At 37.3% G+C, this 13,038-nt stretch overlaps 1 protein-coding gene across 2 annotated transcripts in view; it reads right to left on the reverse strand.

Annotated features, from left to right (window-relative positions):
* Positions 1-675: 675 nt before the first annotated feature.
* The window catches only part of SLC44A5 (solute carrier family 44 member 5), a 181,204-nt gene continuing 168,841 nt past the window's right edge, over positions 676-13,038 (reverse strand). The window contains exons 19-22 of one of the 2 annotated variants that reach the window (XM_063298135.1): positions 12,120-12,190; positions 8,483-8,571; positions 7,616-7,700; positions 676-2,070 (exon numbers count right to left, since the gene is read on the reverse strand). In XM_063298135.1, the coding sequence (XP_063154205.1) occupies positions 1,964-2,070; positions 7,616-7,700; positions 8,483-8,571; positions 12,120-12,190 (352 nt within the window). In that variant the 3' untranslated portion in view covers positions 676-1,963. Of the gene's footprint in view, positions 2,071-6,031; positions 6,414-7,615; positions 7,701-8,482; positions 8,572-12,119; positions 12,191-13,038 lie in introns of those variants that run through there. The other variant, XM_063298134.1, reaches the window with a different exon arrangement.

A 13,038-nucleotide genomic window follows, 5' to 3' on the forward strand; every position in this document is an offset into this window, starting at 1 on the left:
TCTGATCTGTGTCTCTTTGGCTGCTCAACTCCTCAGTACTACGCATGCGTTTTCCCCCCTGGATAGGGGCCCCCTCCTGCTCACCATCAGTACTCATGACAGCATACACAGAAATGCTCAGGGCGCAGCACTACTCTGCTCAAGCTGCAGGCTCAGAGGACTGTTTTGCAAAGCACCCCTCCGAATGGTTTTCATCAGCTCTGAAGGCAGAAATATCTACAGGCATCACACATACAAGGCCAAACAAGAAAAATATTTCTTTTCCTCCCAGGATTCACATGGGAGCTAGTCTGTAGGACTGCCAACTTCACAGCTGATCCCTGTGGCTGTATCTGGAACAGCCGTTTCATGCTCCCTCAAACCTGTAAAGGGTGGAAGGGCTCTCCCTAAGTTGTCTAAAAAAGGGGGGGGGCAGAGTGTGCTAAAGACTGCAAACATCACTGCAGAAAAGCACAAGCACTTTGAATTATTAGCAATAACTTGGAAGGAGGAGGGGGTTGCCAAATGATTTTCCAGCCTTTTTGTAATTCCTAAATATGGCTTCTCTTTCCTTCCTAGCAGATCTACCCATCTCCCTCACTTCATATCCCTTGTAATTTTCTTCTTTTGCTGTTTCTGTTGGAAAGAGGAAGGAAGGAAGGAAGGAAGGAAGGAAGGAAGGAAGGAAGGGTGCTTTGTTTCCCCATGATATACCTTATTTTACAGGCAATATTAATCAGTAGTTAATAATTTGTTGGGTTTTTTTTAAATCTTGGTCTGCCCTTTTTTGGCACGTGGCTTCTGGCAGTATGTATGCAGGTACGGATATACTTTTGTGAGATGGGGTGGCGGAACCTGGAGTTTGGTTTGTCCTGGAGTTGATGCCACCCTAGATAGATTGGGGAAGGGTGGGATGAGGATCTGGGCATTGGTTTGGATGTTCCTCTTTCTTTATATTTTTTCCCTATCGAAGCTACTCTTCTTTTGGGGGGAAGACTGTCTTAAATTCAGGGTCATATGGTAATATTTCTCAGCATAGCAATAAACATTTACTGTTAATTGTGGTGGATCAAGCTGCTGTTCAAAAGATAGATATAACATCTGGCTGAAAAGTTGGCAGACCTATTTCTGATCTCCTGCATTGAGGAAGTTTGATAAATACCCCAGAAAACAGGGTTATATGTGGGTTGCATCACATGTTGAAGAGGAAGGTCAGCAGAGACTCAATTTCTTGAAGCATAAATCAAGCTGGATAAAGCTAAGCTGAAAAACTCACCCCCCTAAATGCAGCATTGCTCACCGCTTTGTTTTTGGAGCAGATGCTGGTGGGAAACTGCAGGTTTTACAACTAGATAAAACAACCAAACTTGTATCCATACTTACAAGTAAACTGAAAAAGATTTTTATCTTTTCAAGCAATGGTAGGTTTACGGTTCAAACGGTGCTTGTAAACTTCGGAACATAAGCTAGTTGATACCAATAGCCAGTAAGGCACTTTGTTATGGAGCACATAGCTGTACAGGCTAGGAAAGTGACAAGACTTTAAATGCAGTCAAGAGACATTTACATATTCTTTGACCATATGTATTGAAAAGGACATTTACAGTTTTTCTTCCTTGGAAACTTTTAACACGGTTTTCAAAAATCTGTTTACTCACCTAGAACAAAATTTGCAACAGTAGAACATTTCATACCTCTTTTTCACAGAAGAAAAATAAAGAAAAACAACAGCCAACGTTTTAATACTCTTTCATTCCAAAACATCCAAGCCACAGGAATTAAAGAAGGAAAGAGAGAGAGAAGGGAAAAAAATCTCTCATATTTCCCCTATCCCCCGGAATTTTAAAATCAGTATCATTTCAAACTTGGATGGGTTCACAGTACAATAGCTTTGGTATAAAACTTGCACATGTAAAAGCTGAGAACGTATTGCAGAAACAGTGCACCAGACCCAACGCAATGGTGTGGCCGGGACAGCTGACCATCAGTGTCTCTTGCTTTGTTTGTTATGTTTGTTCAGAATCTTCAGCAGAGACTTACTCATGTAATAAGGTCTTTCAGTAGAACCATCCTGACTTTCTAAATCTTCCACTAGGAGGAAGGAAGGCAGAGAGCAAAAAATCAAACCAATCCTATACTTCCATCTGCTGGCCCTTTTGTGCACAACAGCAAGTGCCTTGCAATATATATTAGACATGGGATGTTTTGGCATTTATTATACTGTAAACACTGGCGCAATAATATAATCAGCCCTTTAGAATCAGATGGGCTAGATGCTGCACCAGTTCAATCAAGAAGGCCTTTGCCTTGCCATTGACTAGAATGAGTGCAGGATCCAAGCCTATTTCAAAGTGATCATCTCATCAAGAAATGATTTGTCTAGTATTATGACTTCTCTAAAGCAAGGAAGTGCATTTTATCAAGCTTTAGCTTTATGTTAAAGCACTATATGCATAAAACAGACTCTAACAAACAGCAGGGTTTGTTCCAAGGATTAAGAAACACATCAGTCAAAGTTCAAAGCTATTTGTCTTTCAAAAATAAATTATTACTTAGTTTGCACATTAATGCTCATTCATTTCTGAGAAAGATATTCAGGAATTTTGTCTATCAGATGTACACTTTGCCATTATTGAACATTTCAAATGACTGAATGGCAGCCAAATTTCAGTGCTATTGCTTAGCATTTTCACAGTTTTTCAGATGCTTAATTAGTAAGACGGCTCTGGAATGTTTCCCTTGAAGGCATTTGTCCATTACATTTCGCACTGGGTTTACTGGCTGTGCTTACACATATTAAATCACAGTTTATTTTAACCATGGTTTTTTTTAAATAAAAAACAGGCCAGAATAAAAGTTGAATGTGAAAAAAGCAACTGTGGCTTCTTTGGCAAATTCTTAGTTTGCTTTTCCTCCTTTATGTTAGCTTCTTTGGACTGATTGCTAAGCCCCTATTGTAATCAGTGGGATAACAACAAGCCATGTTTTCCACTTGTCATCCCTGTTCTAACAATTATTAGAATCAGTTCTAATATTCTAGAAACAATCCAGCGCTAGGACTCCTTAGTCTGGGTTGCATTGTGACTTACAAGTGCAGTCTTGCTGTTTTTGAAATGAATATCATGAATTTATCTCAGTTGACAATATTTAAGACTAATCCTAAAATTTAATATGTAAGGATATATTTAGCAATGACTAAGCCAATGATTTTGCCTATTAAACACCCCAAGATATTAACACTTTGTGAACAACACACCAGCTGGGATCACATATTGCCATAGTTTAATGTTTGAGCAGGGATCGCAACTGGAAAACTTAAGTTTCATTGAATTAAATATGATTTAATCTGAAACATGCTCTATGTGTGGAACAATTACTCTCATCCATGGATAAAAGTTGCCTTTTAGAGTCATTCCCAGTAGATGCCTGCTTATACTCAACTGCTCAGTGATTGCTCTAGTGAGGAGGGTCTATGCATCTTTTGATTGGGATACCTGCATCCAGGGAAACCACGTTGCTCTCAGTTTGAGTAACACAGATGGGACCCAGAGTTGCCTGCCTCTAAATGGTAGGGACTATTCCATTGGGGAAGGCGGAATCTTTTAGAGCCTCCTGCTGAAGAAGGAAGGGCAAATGATTCTCACCAGTTCTTGGTTCCTCCTGCATCTCTCCTGTTGTCTCAAAGAGTTCCCCAACCTTCCAGAACAGTTTTTGCTGAGTAGGTAGAATTAGCAAAATATTCTCTCTGCCAGTAAAGCTGCCTGAGTGGAAATCTGGATGAATTACATTTGTCTGGTGAAAAAATACATCTACTCACTGAAATGGGCATTCAGCTGAGTGCACATACATAATTTATTTCAGATTGGTAGTTCTCTCAGGTCCATTGGAATATGAATGATTTAAGCACCTTCCTCAGAAAATATTCTCATCTGGAAATAAGTCTCTTCTTTTAACAGAACGGACTTCCAGGAAAACCTTCTTGTTTACAACAGAAGGGTTAAAAATCCTAAAACAAACACCTAGAGATTCTATATGGGTCCAATTAAAAGCAAATAAATTGCAGTACCTGTTGGACTCCTCCATTATCTTAAAACCAAGTCCAGCCTAATGTAGAACTAGGGACTTCACTTGAATGAATTTTGGTGAGTCCAATTTTAGAATGGGAACTTGGCACTTGTACAACGAACTAGAGAACAAGTAGAATCCTCAGTGCAAATTTGGACACAAGCTTCGATTGGAATTGAAGCCAATCACCCCTGTCTTAATAATAGAGAATTATAGCGTGATGGAATAATGGACTTCATGATTACATGTTTTTTTAAGAGAATATGCCATATTAATTTCAAAAGCCTCTCATGACCCAGGAGCGACATAAGTAAGGCCACCCATTGTTTTAACGTTTAGCAGAAATAAAAGTTCACATGAGACAATTCCTAAGTAAGCAGCATGACTGTGATGAAGCTCTCCTTCCTTACAGTATATTCTCTCCCCAGCTCTTACTAACATAAAATGAGATTATAGTTAATTGCATTTTTAATTCTGAATAAGAAAATTGCATTTTTCTTTGCATGTAAACTTCTAGAGTGTGTTCTGTTTTAGGATGCAGAATACTAATTTTTGACATTTACTCATTATGACTTTTTGGTATGAGACTCAAGACCAGTTCTTACTTCAGCTAGAAGGAATACTCATCCATATTACGTCTCTCTCTCTTCTTTCCTGTCTGTATGAAAAACAATCCCATGTTCATGTAAGCAGCGCAAGAAAGACCTAAAGGCAATAACCCTTAATTCTTTTTCTTTGTCTAGCAGCAACAGAGAAGGAGAAAAACTTAGGAGGAAAAGCTAATGAATTGAGACTTTTAGAACATGATCAGCCTCTTCCAACCCAGCACCTTCAAAAGATGCATTCACCAAAGGCTGGGCTGGTGGGGAATTCTGGAACAGAAGTTCCAACAAATCTCCAGAAGACCTGGTTAGGGAAGACTGAGTTAGTCTAGAAGGACTTCTTTCATAGAAAAAAAAATAGCACTGGATTTTATTTTATGGATATTTCACTTAGCAAAAAATGTTTACATAGCACAGACAAAATCATGGCACTCTTAACCAGTATCGCTAATAATATTTTGCAACTGCACTCATAAATATTGCATCTGATGGCGAGCAGAGGCTATTGCTTGACTTACTTCTCTTTAAAAACTAAATATAGATATTGGCGTAACATTCTTTTTTAAAAAAATATTGAAGAGATTTTTAAAATCTTTACCCTTCATTGTCTTTTTTGAGATAAATTCGCAGGATCCCAATTTATCTCCATCTCAGCATATACCATTTTTAGGAGGCGACTGACTTAGCAATGTGCCCTTCTTCATAGGGAACCATTAGTATATTTTAGTCACAGTTTAAATAGCTGTCAACCAGCACATACAGTAAAAATACAGCCATAGCACCATCATTACAAATTTAGGACCACCTGCTGGTTACCAATAATCTTGACCTGTTTATGGCTAATTAGGATACATTGTAGTGCTTTGAAAAATTGCCTGAATATCCTTTACAAATATACACCTATAAAAAAAGTTATCAAAATGGCTGTCATTTCAAACAGCAAATTCTCAAGTTAGAAAAGTTATTAAAACACTAAGAGCTAAAGATTAAAAAAAAGAAGCTTCACATTTACACTTTCTCATAGGCACTCTATAAAAACTATGATGTGACCTTGTTTCACAGCGGTTAAAAGACATCTTTAAAATGTTGCCCATTTGCTTATTTTTAGATAGTACAAAGCAACACAAATGTTTTACAGGTAGTCCTTGCTTAACAACCACAATTGGGAGTGGAATTTCAGTTGCTAAGCAAAGCAGTCATTAAGCGAATCCGACCCAATTTTACGACCTTTGTTGTGATGAGTGTTAAAGCAAATCACCGCAGGCATTAAGTGAACCATGTGGTCATTAAGTAAATCATGTGATTCACCATTGATTTTGCTTGCCAGAAGCCAGCCAGGAAGGTTGAAAATCGTGATCACATGACCACAGGATGTTGTGACATTCATAAATGTGAACCAGTTGCCAAGTGCCCAAATCGTGATCATGTGACTGCAGGGACGCTGTGATGGTCATAAGTATAAGGACCGGTTGTAAGTCAGCTTTTCCAGCACCGTCGTAAGTCCAAACTGTCACTAAATGAATGGTCGTTAAGCAAGGACTACCTGTATTAACCAGAAGCATAGTACTTAAAAAAATCTTTTGTCTAAATTATATGCATCCTGCTTTTTAATTGTTTTTCTTCCTTAAAAGTAGCACTGTTGCCATTTTGAACATTATCCCATTAACTTTTTTGTACTCAGTTCCTTCTTCCCCAAAATTCGGTGCAGACTAGCTGACATGTAGTAGGGTTTTGCTGTAGATCCATCATTCCTTTCCAAATCTTCACCTGAATATGAAATGGTCAAAAAGAGCCAAAGCAAAAGCAGCCATGCAGTCAAACCAAAACAAAGGAGAGATTCAGATGAAAGAGAGGAAAACAGTAGTTAGAATTCCTGCAACAGTAGAGCTGAATTGCAGTTTTGTGCCATTGCAGAATATCACAAAAGCATTCATATACAGTCCACCATTTCAGATCAACACCATATAGGTCATAGCCAAGCTGCAGTGAGCCATGCTGTGAGCCATATGTTTTGCCCATGCAACAGGTTAAGAATGATTAACTTATGCTTGGTAGTGAAGCACACAATATACCAATATTGTATTCCACAGTAGTCTTGGGCAGGGGTGGGGTAGAGGGGAGCCTAATGGTAAATTGACTGAAATTATAAGATAACATTTTGAATGTAAGAAAGTTAGATGATTTTTTTTTAAAAAAAATTACATTGTGGGGACATGGAAAACTAGAAAAATAGAACTATAGTTCCCATGCAACTATAGTTCCCATGCAACTATAGGTCATATAAAGGTGAAATTCTCCAGTGGTTGATTTATAACCAAAAGATTGAGAGTAGGGAACATAAGAACCATAATTACGTATTGAGCACTGGATCATTTCTCTAAAGCTCTGTCTTTAGTGCTTTCTCCATAGCAGGTATGATTTCCCTGGATAGTATGTTCAAAGACATTTTTATCTTTATAATTTCATAAGGACAGCTAATCTTGCTCACATTTACAGCACAGACTAACGTGGGAACAGTAACTAATCCATGCTCCCATGTTAAATATATTATGTTTCCTACTCTTTTAAAGACAAACTAGTTGCAAGGGAGACATGTTATATTAAATTCAACACTGCTGTCATTATTAAAACAGCAAGGGTGTTATTAGCAAGAACACGTAACACTCATCTACTGTGAATGAAATGCTGCTGGACAAAATGAAGCTATAAAATACTTAGTGGCAACCTGTTAGTAATTATTATGGAGCAGTTCCTCAAAAAAGCCATGATAGTAATTAGCAATAGTAATATTTCACTAGCTGACTAATGAAATCACATCTGACGTGTGATTACCTATTCAATAAAAATGGAGAAGTCAAGAAATGGATCCCTCCAATATATTCATGAATTCTGTTAGGAAGCTGACTTAGCAACCCTTTATCTGAGCACTACTGAAAGAGGAAATAAATCACAAAAGGCTGATTACTTACAAAAACAGAGGAAAAGTGTATCAACACACATTGCATAGACACTGAAGAATCCATGTGCAACTAGATAAGAACCTATAATGACAGTCTGGAAAAGAAGAAAACCATGTTAAAGCTACATTTTCATGATAGCTTTTCCCAAGATGTTCCTGACTTTAAACTTAGAAAATAATAGTGGTTTTCCCCAGATTTTGTAGAACTGGTACAGTTGACAAGGCTATTAATAGCAAAATAAAATCCCATTAGTAGCTTTCTGAATGGAGCACAGTAGTCTCATGTTATATCTTCCTTTAATGTTACATGAACCCACTGCAACATGCTGGTAATTCATTGCCTCTTCTCTCTTCCCAAACCTTTCTTTAAAAACACAGTAATAGTCATGGACTTCCTTGCTTTTTAAAAAATCCAAAATGAAGTGCAGAAAACCTGGTAGAGCAAGACAAACAACCTGGGACCTCCATATGTTTTGGGTTCCAATGTCCATCAGCCCTAGCCAATATGACACTAGCAAGTAAAGCCGGAAGACGTAGTCCAAAGTATCTGGAGAGCACCATGCTACCTGTCTGAAATATGAATTGGGATCCAAGCATCAATCTCAAGTTAAATTTTGTCTCCCATACCTGCAATTCATATTGTCAAAATGTGAACCAGAGCCATCTTGTGGAGACTGAGATAGTATTGTAGCTGCAGACACTTCCCCCAGAACTTATCTGGTCAGCATTGAGCAAAGATATTTTAAGCAAACCACAGTCAAAACAAATCAAGGTGTGGTATTGTTTCTTCTGGGAGGAAGCATGAATCCCAACAATTGTCTCAGCAAGTCAAATGCCAACACCAGGCTTGGACCATTAAATCATAATTTGAACTTACCAAGAGTGGGACCCAATAATAATTCAGTGATGGTGCTTCTTGTGTGAATGCTGGTATCCTGTGTGTGAAGAAAAAGAAGGCTAGGACTCCTGCAGGAAAAAAAAGCACAGGGTATTAGCTACCATATGATTTAGTAGCACTTTAAAACCCTTATCTCTCATGTTTTGAAACAAAGAATATAACTGCCAATAGATATTTCCACGTCTGGGAATACACACAAATACACTATATAAATGATTTATTCACCTATTTACCTCCAAGCCATTTATACATCCCCCTTAAACATACATGCATTTTCAGAAAGAAGGCCCGCAAGAGATCTTAACATAGGATTTTCCAAACAATAAATCCTGACATTAATTATCCTCAGTATTTTAATGGTCTAAAATTGGCATTCCAATTAATTATCTGTGAGTGATTCATGCAACCAGAAGATTTTAATCAATTTAATCATGTCTTCAATCTCTTTTAATAACACATGCAGTTAGCAAAACAGAAAAGCAACCTAAACTTGATTTTAAAAAGCTTATCTAGTTTATTTCTTGGACAACCACTTAACCATTTACCATTAATCTTACTCAGCATGTTTAGTGATAAATTGATATACTAATTTAGAATAACATCTATGCTAAGGAGGAAAGAAAAAGTATGTAAATTAATTAACCCCAGGAATTTAGTCTTAAGCACAAAGAAAGCATTAACCAATTTCACTGTTACTTGATTGTCATGATTAGGTCACCTCCTGCCCAATATCAGCCTCACTGCCTTCTATGACCTCTGTAAGGATGATCTGCCCCAGGCAACTTATAGATCCAGTGGGTTTCCTGCAAGCACTTGGGGATTTCCTCAGTGATCTGGCAGCCAATACTGCATCCCTATAATTCAGAGCAGCTTGAGCACTGGATATGACTGATCCTGAGCAGCCTCTCTCTGTTCATTGATCTTGGGATACTCCTGGGTTTACTGAGGATCTCCAGGAGATGAAGTGGAAGAAGAAATGCTTAGAGTACCAGTGGAGAAAGATGAGGAATAAATATGACAATCACAGGTAACAGTGCCTATTTGGTTCTACACAGTGTTGGTAGAATTGGCAAAGCATCAAAGTCTCTCTGCTCTTGCGGTATCAGTGGCACTGTTGCTGGACTGCTCCATGTTGAAAAGGGATGGGCAGGATGATCTTCTGGAAGATACTGTTGTGACATGTTTTCTAAACATTTTGTTGATAAAATCACTCACATTCACTTGGGTTTGGACTCAGCCTGGACAATGACCTATGCCAGAACTTGGATGAAGGCAGTGTAGCTTTCCTGATCCTTTTAGACTTCTCAGTAATTTTTGATACCATCAACTATGATATCCTTCTGGATCATCTGTGAGGGTAGTGAAGGAATGGCACTGTTCTGCAATTATTCCATTTCTTCCCAAATAATGGTTCCTGTTTTGTGATGCTGGAGAATGAACAGTTGAGCTACAGCTGCTGGCTGCTGCTGTGTATGGTGCCAAGGACTTGCTCCCTTCTTTTTAACATTTACATGAAATTGCTAAGGGAAGTTTTCCAGTGGGTGAGGGATCATCAATATTTGATTTTACTCAGGTGTATATCCCTACCCTGGACCAAGCAGGAGATGTGGTGAAGGTTCTTACATAGTGCCTGAAGGTTGTGGAGAGCTGGAGAGAATGAAATAATCTGAAACAGAAGATCAGCAAGACAAAGGTACTGATGATCAAAAATTTCTCTGGTTTGTTGCCAGTTCTGACATTAATTCTAGAGACCAAGATGTCTACATTCCAAGTAATCATTTTAATGTGTCTCTTGCAAACTTATAATATACCCTTTTTCACCTTAAAAAAGGTTTTTTTCCTTTTTAAATGGATTTATTCATCCCATCAATATTGGTTGAAAATATTTTAATCTGAATCATGATGATTCTTAGATTAATTTATGATGAAGTACCACCTGCTTGGTCCAATTTTTGTTCTTCTGTCTTCTTGGTCCTTATTCCCCTCTCCTATTATGGATAAGGCCTCAGTCTTTTTGTACTGAAGGACAGTGGTCAAAAATCTCAGAATTCTCTTCCTAAATATATCTGGGGAATACATCTGATAGAATCTCAATCACTGTATTTCTAAGTTTTAAAGTATTTCTAAGTTTCATTTCTTTTTGATTCCAGTATTGCTCTTTAGTCTTGATTTTTACAAGTATATTTCATAGCAATATTCTCACTCATGCTGCCCAAAACTTTCTTCTATAGATTTCCTGAATTTTTAGAGTTTCATACATATCCATGTCAAGGTAAGTCTTAAGTAAGGTTTTTTGATATCTCCTTCTAGAATTTCTTTAATGAAGTCCTCAAATATACCTCTTAACTTTAAGCTGTTTTTAAAAAGTTCTGTTTCTGCTCGTTCTAGATTCCTTAACTTGAGCAAATTTTAGATGAAACTGGATATCAATAAATTAAAAGTTCAAAATCACTGAAAGAGGTGAGAAGCTGAAAATTTCAGAAAATCAAGAAAAATCAAAAATCAAAATAGGAGAAAATCAAAATCAAACTATTTATAAATGTTATAAAATTTCTAGCTTTAGAACACAATTAGGAGATCCCAGTCTAAATTCATCCATAAAGAGCAGATCTCAACAGTCAGGAAGAACTCATCAGCTGTTTATTAGGAACTAAATCCAGTCCACAGTACATTTCTTACATCTGATTCAAACTAATCCCTACTTATTAGAAAAGGCAAAAAGACAAGATCTAAGACCTCAGACTGAAATGTTGAAATCCTGTGATACAGCTCCCAAAGTCCCTCTAAACACTGCCAATATATTGTAATTTTTCATATGACAGAAGAGTAAAATTATTAAATGCATGTTAACTGCTTTTAATTAATTTAAGTTTTATAGTTGGCATCTACTTTGGCAAAGACATTTAAAGGGAACATCTCCACAACTCCTTTTAGGTGTAATTATTGCTGCTACAGTAGGTACACTGGGCCTGGAGTTATGATTATTGAGTTAGTAATATTTTACAGGTAGTCCTCATTTAGCAACTGCCTCATTTAGTGACTGTTCACAGTTACAGCAGTGATGAAAAAGTAACTTTACATTTACGACCTTCACAGGTCTGTAAAGCAAAGGAAAGCTGAAGTAATTTCGTAAGCCAGACAATTCAAATATTCATGCAAATCTAATGGCTCCTCTTATTTTATTTATTTATTTATCAAATTTATCATCGCCCATCGACCCCACAAGGAGGGACTCTGGGCAGTTATGGCTGCAATTCATAGGATTATAGATTATTTCAGTAAATCTGTCTTCCCAAGCAAAAATCAGAAGGTAGAAAATAGGAGTCAAAGCTTTTCAAAGTCAGCATAATTCCTCTACCCTTATTCTTCCATGAATTAATTTGCTTGTCTTCTGTTTAGATTTATCCCACTAAAATGATCTAAGCATTCCTCATTTACTGTATAATGAATGTCCTATGAAACAATGAGATAATGAGACTTTACTGTGCTTATTTACGTGAGCTCCAGTCATAAAAAGGCTGCAATTAGAGAGGTCTCATATCAACAAATTCTCAACGTGATCCAGTAGCCTTAACAAAGCTGAAAAGAAGGAAGGAGAGTTAATTGATTGACTCACCCACACCTCCAGCAACAAGGATTTTACCCAGGAATAATAAGAAGTCTGTTACTTTATCCAGGACTGCAACCCTGTGCAACAGAGAAGAAAACTGATATGATATTGTTTTTGGTCCAAAAGGTAGTATGGGTCTGTTTCTAGCTGTTATACTAAGATTACTTTGATAACCATGTAACATACTGTTTCTATGTATCTAAAGGATCTCATTTTAGAGAAAGATTTAGAACTGATAATTAATTTCCTCAGAGAAGCAAAGATTGGTATTTTAAATTATTGGAAAAAAGGCAGATATTCCTTTATTTGCTGACTGTTATGCAAAAATACTGTACACGCCTGTGTGTCAAAATTAACATACCACACAAGCATTTTAACGATGAAAGTATTGATAGTTTTACTGAGAAACTGTTTGTGTTACAGATTGGGAAAGCACATTTTTAATATGCTTGTTAGGTTAGGGATTTAAGGTAAGTTTTAGCATTGCATTTTGTAACTTTATAATTTAAAGTAGCAAACTCAGTGTCATGGAAACATAACAAATTAATGATGATTGGTAGCAGTAGCTCAAGAGTAAGTTGGCTTTGATGTGAAACATCAAGGTCAAAATATACACACACCACTGATGCTTATTGAAAGGACTAGGATAAAGCCTAGCCTCCCCAAATTCTGTGAAATCCATGGAAGAAGGTAGTGATATATTTTCACCAGGCTGCATCAGAGGAAGAGGCCAGATAACTGCCTTACTTGGATCCAGCTTTCTTCCTAGTACCATCTTGGCCAACAACAGCTTTTTCTGGGGCCGGGGTGGAACTTAACTATCTTAAGTATCTTTTCAGATGAACATGTTGCAGGATTACATTAGACAGAGGCCAGGAATGAACACACAGCGTTGCTCTGTATTCTCTTGGACTTCCATGCATAA

The sequence above is a fragment of the Candoia aspera genome, chromosome 3 (assembly GCF_035149785.1).
Source record: "Candoia aspera isolate rCanAsp1 chromosome 3, rCanAsp1.hap2, whole genome shotgun sequence".
Taxonomy (NCBI): Eukaryota; Metazoa; Chordata; class Lepidosauria; order Squamata; family Boidae; genus Candoia; species Candoia aspera.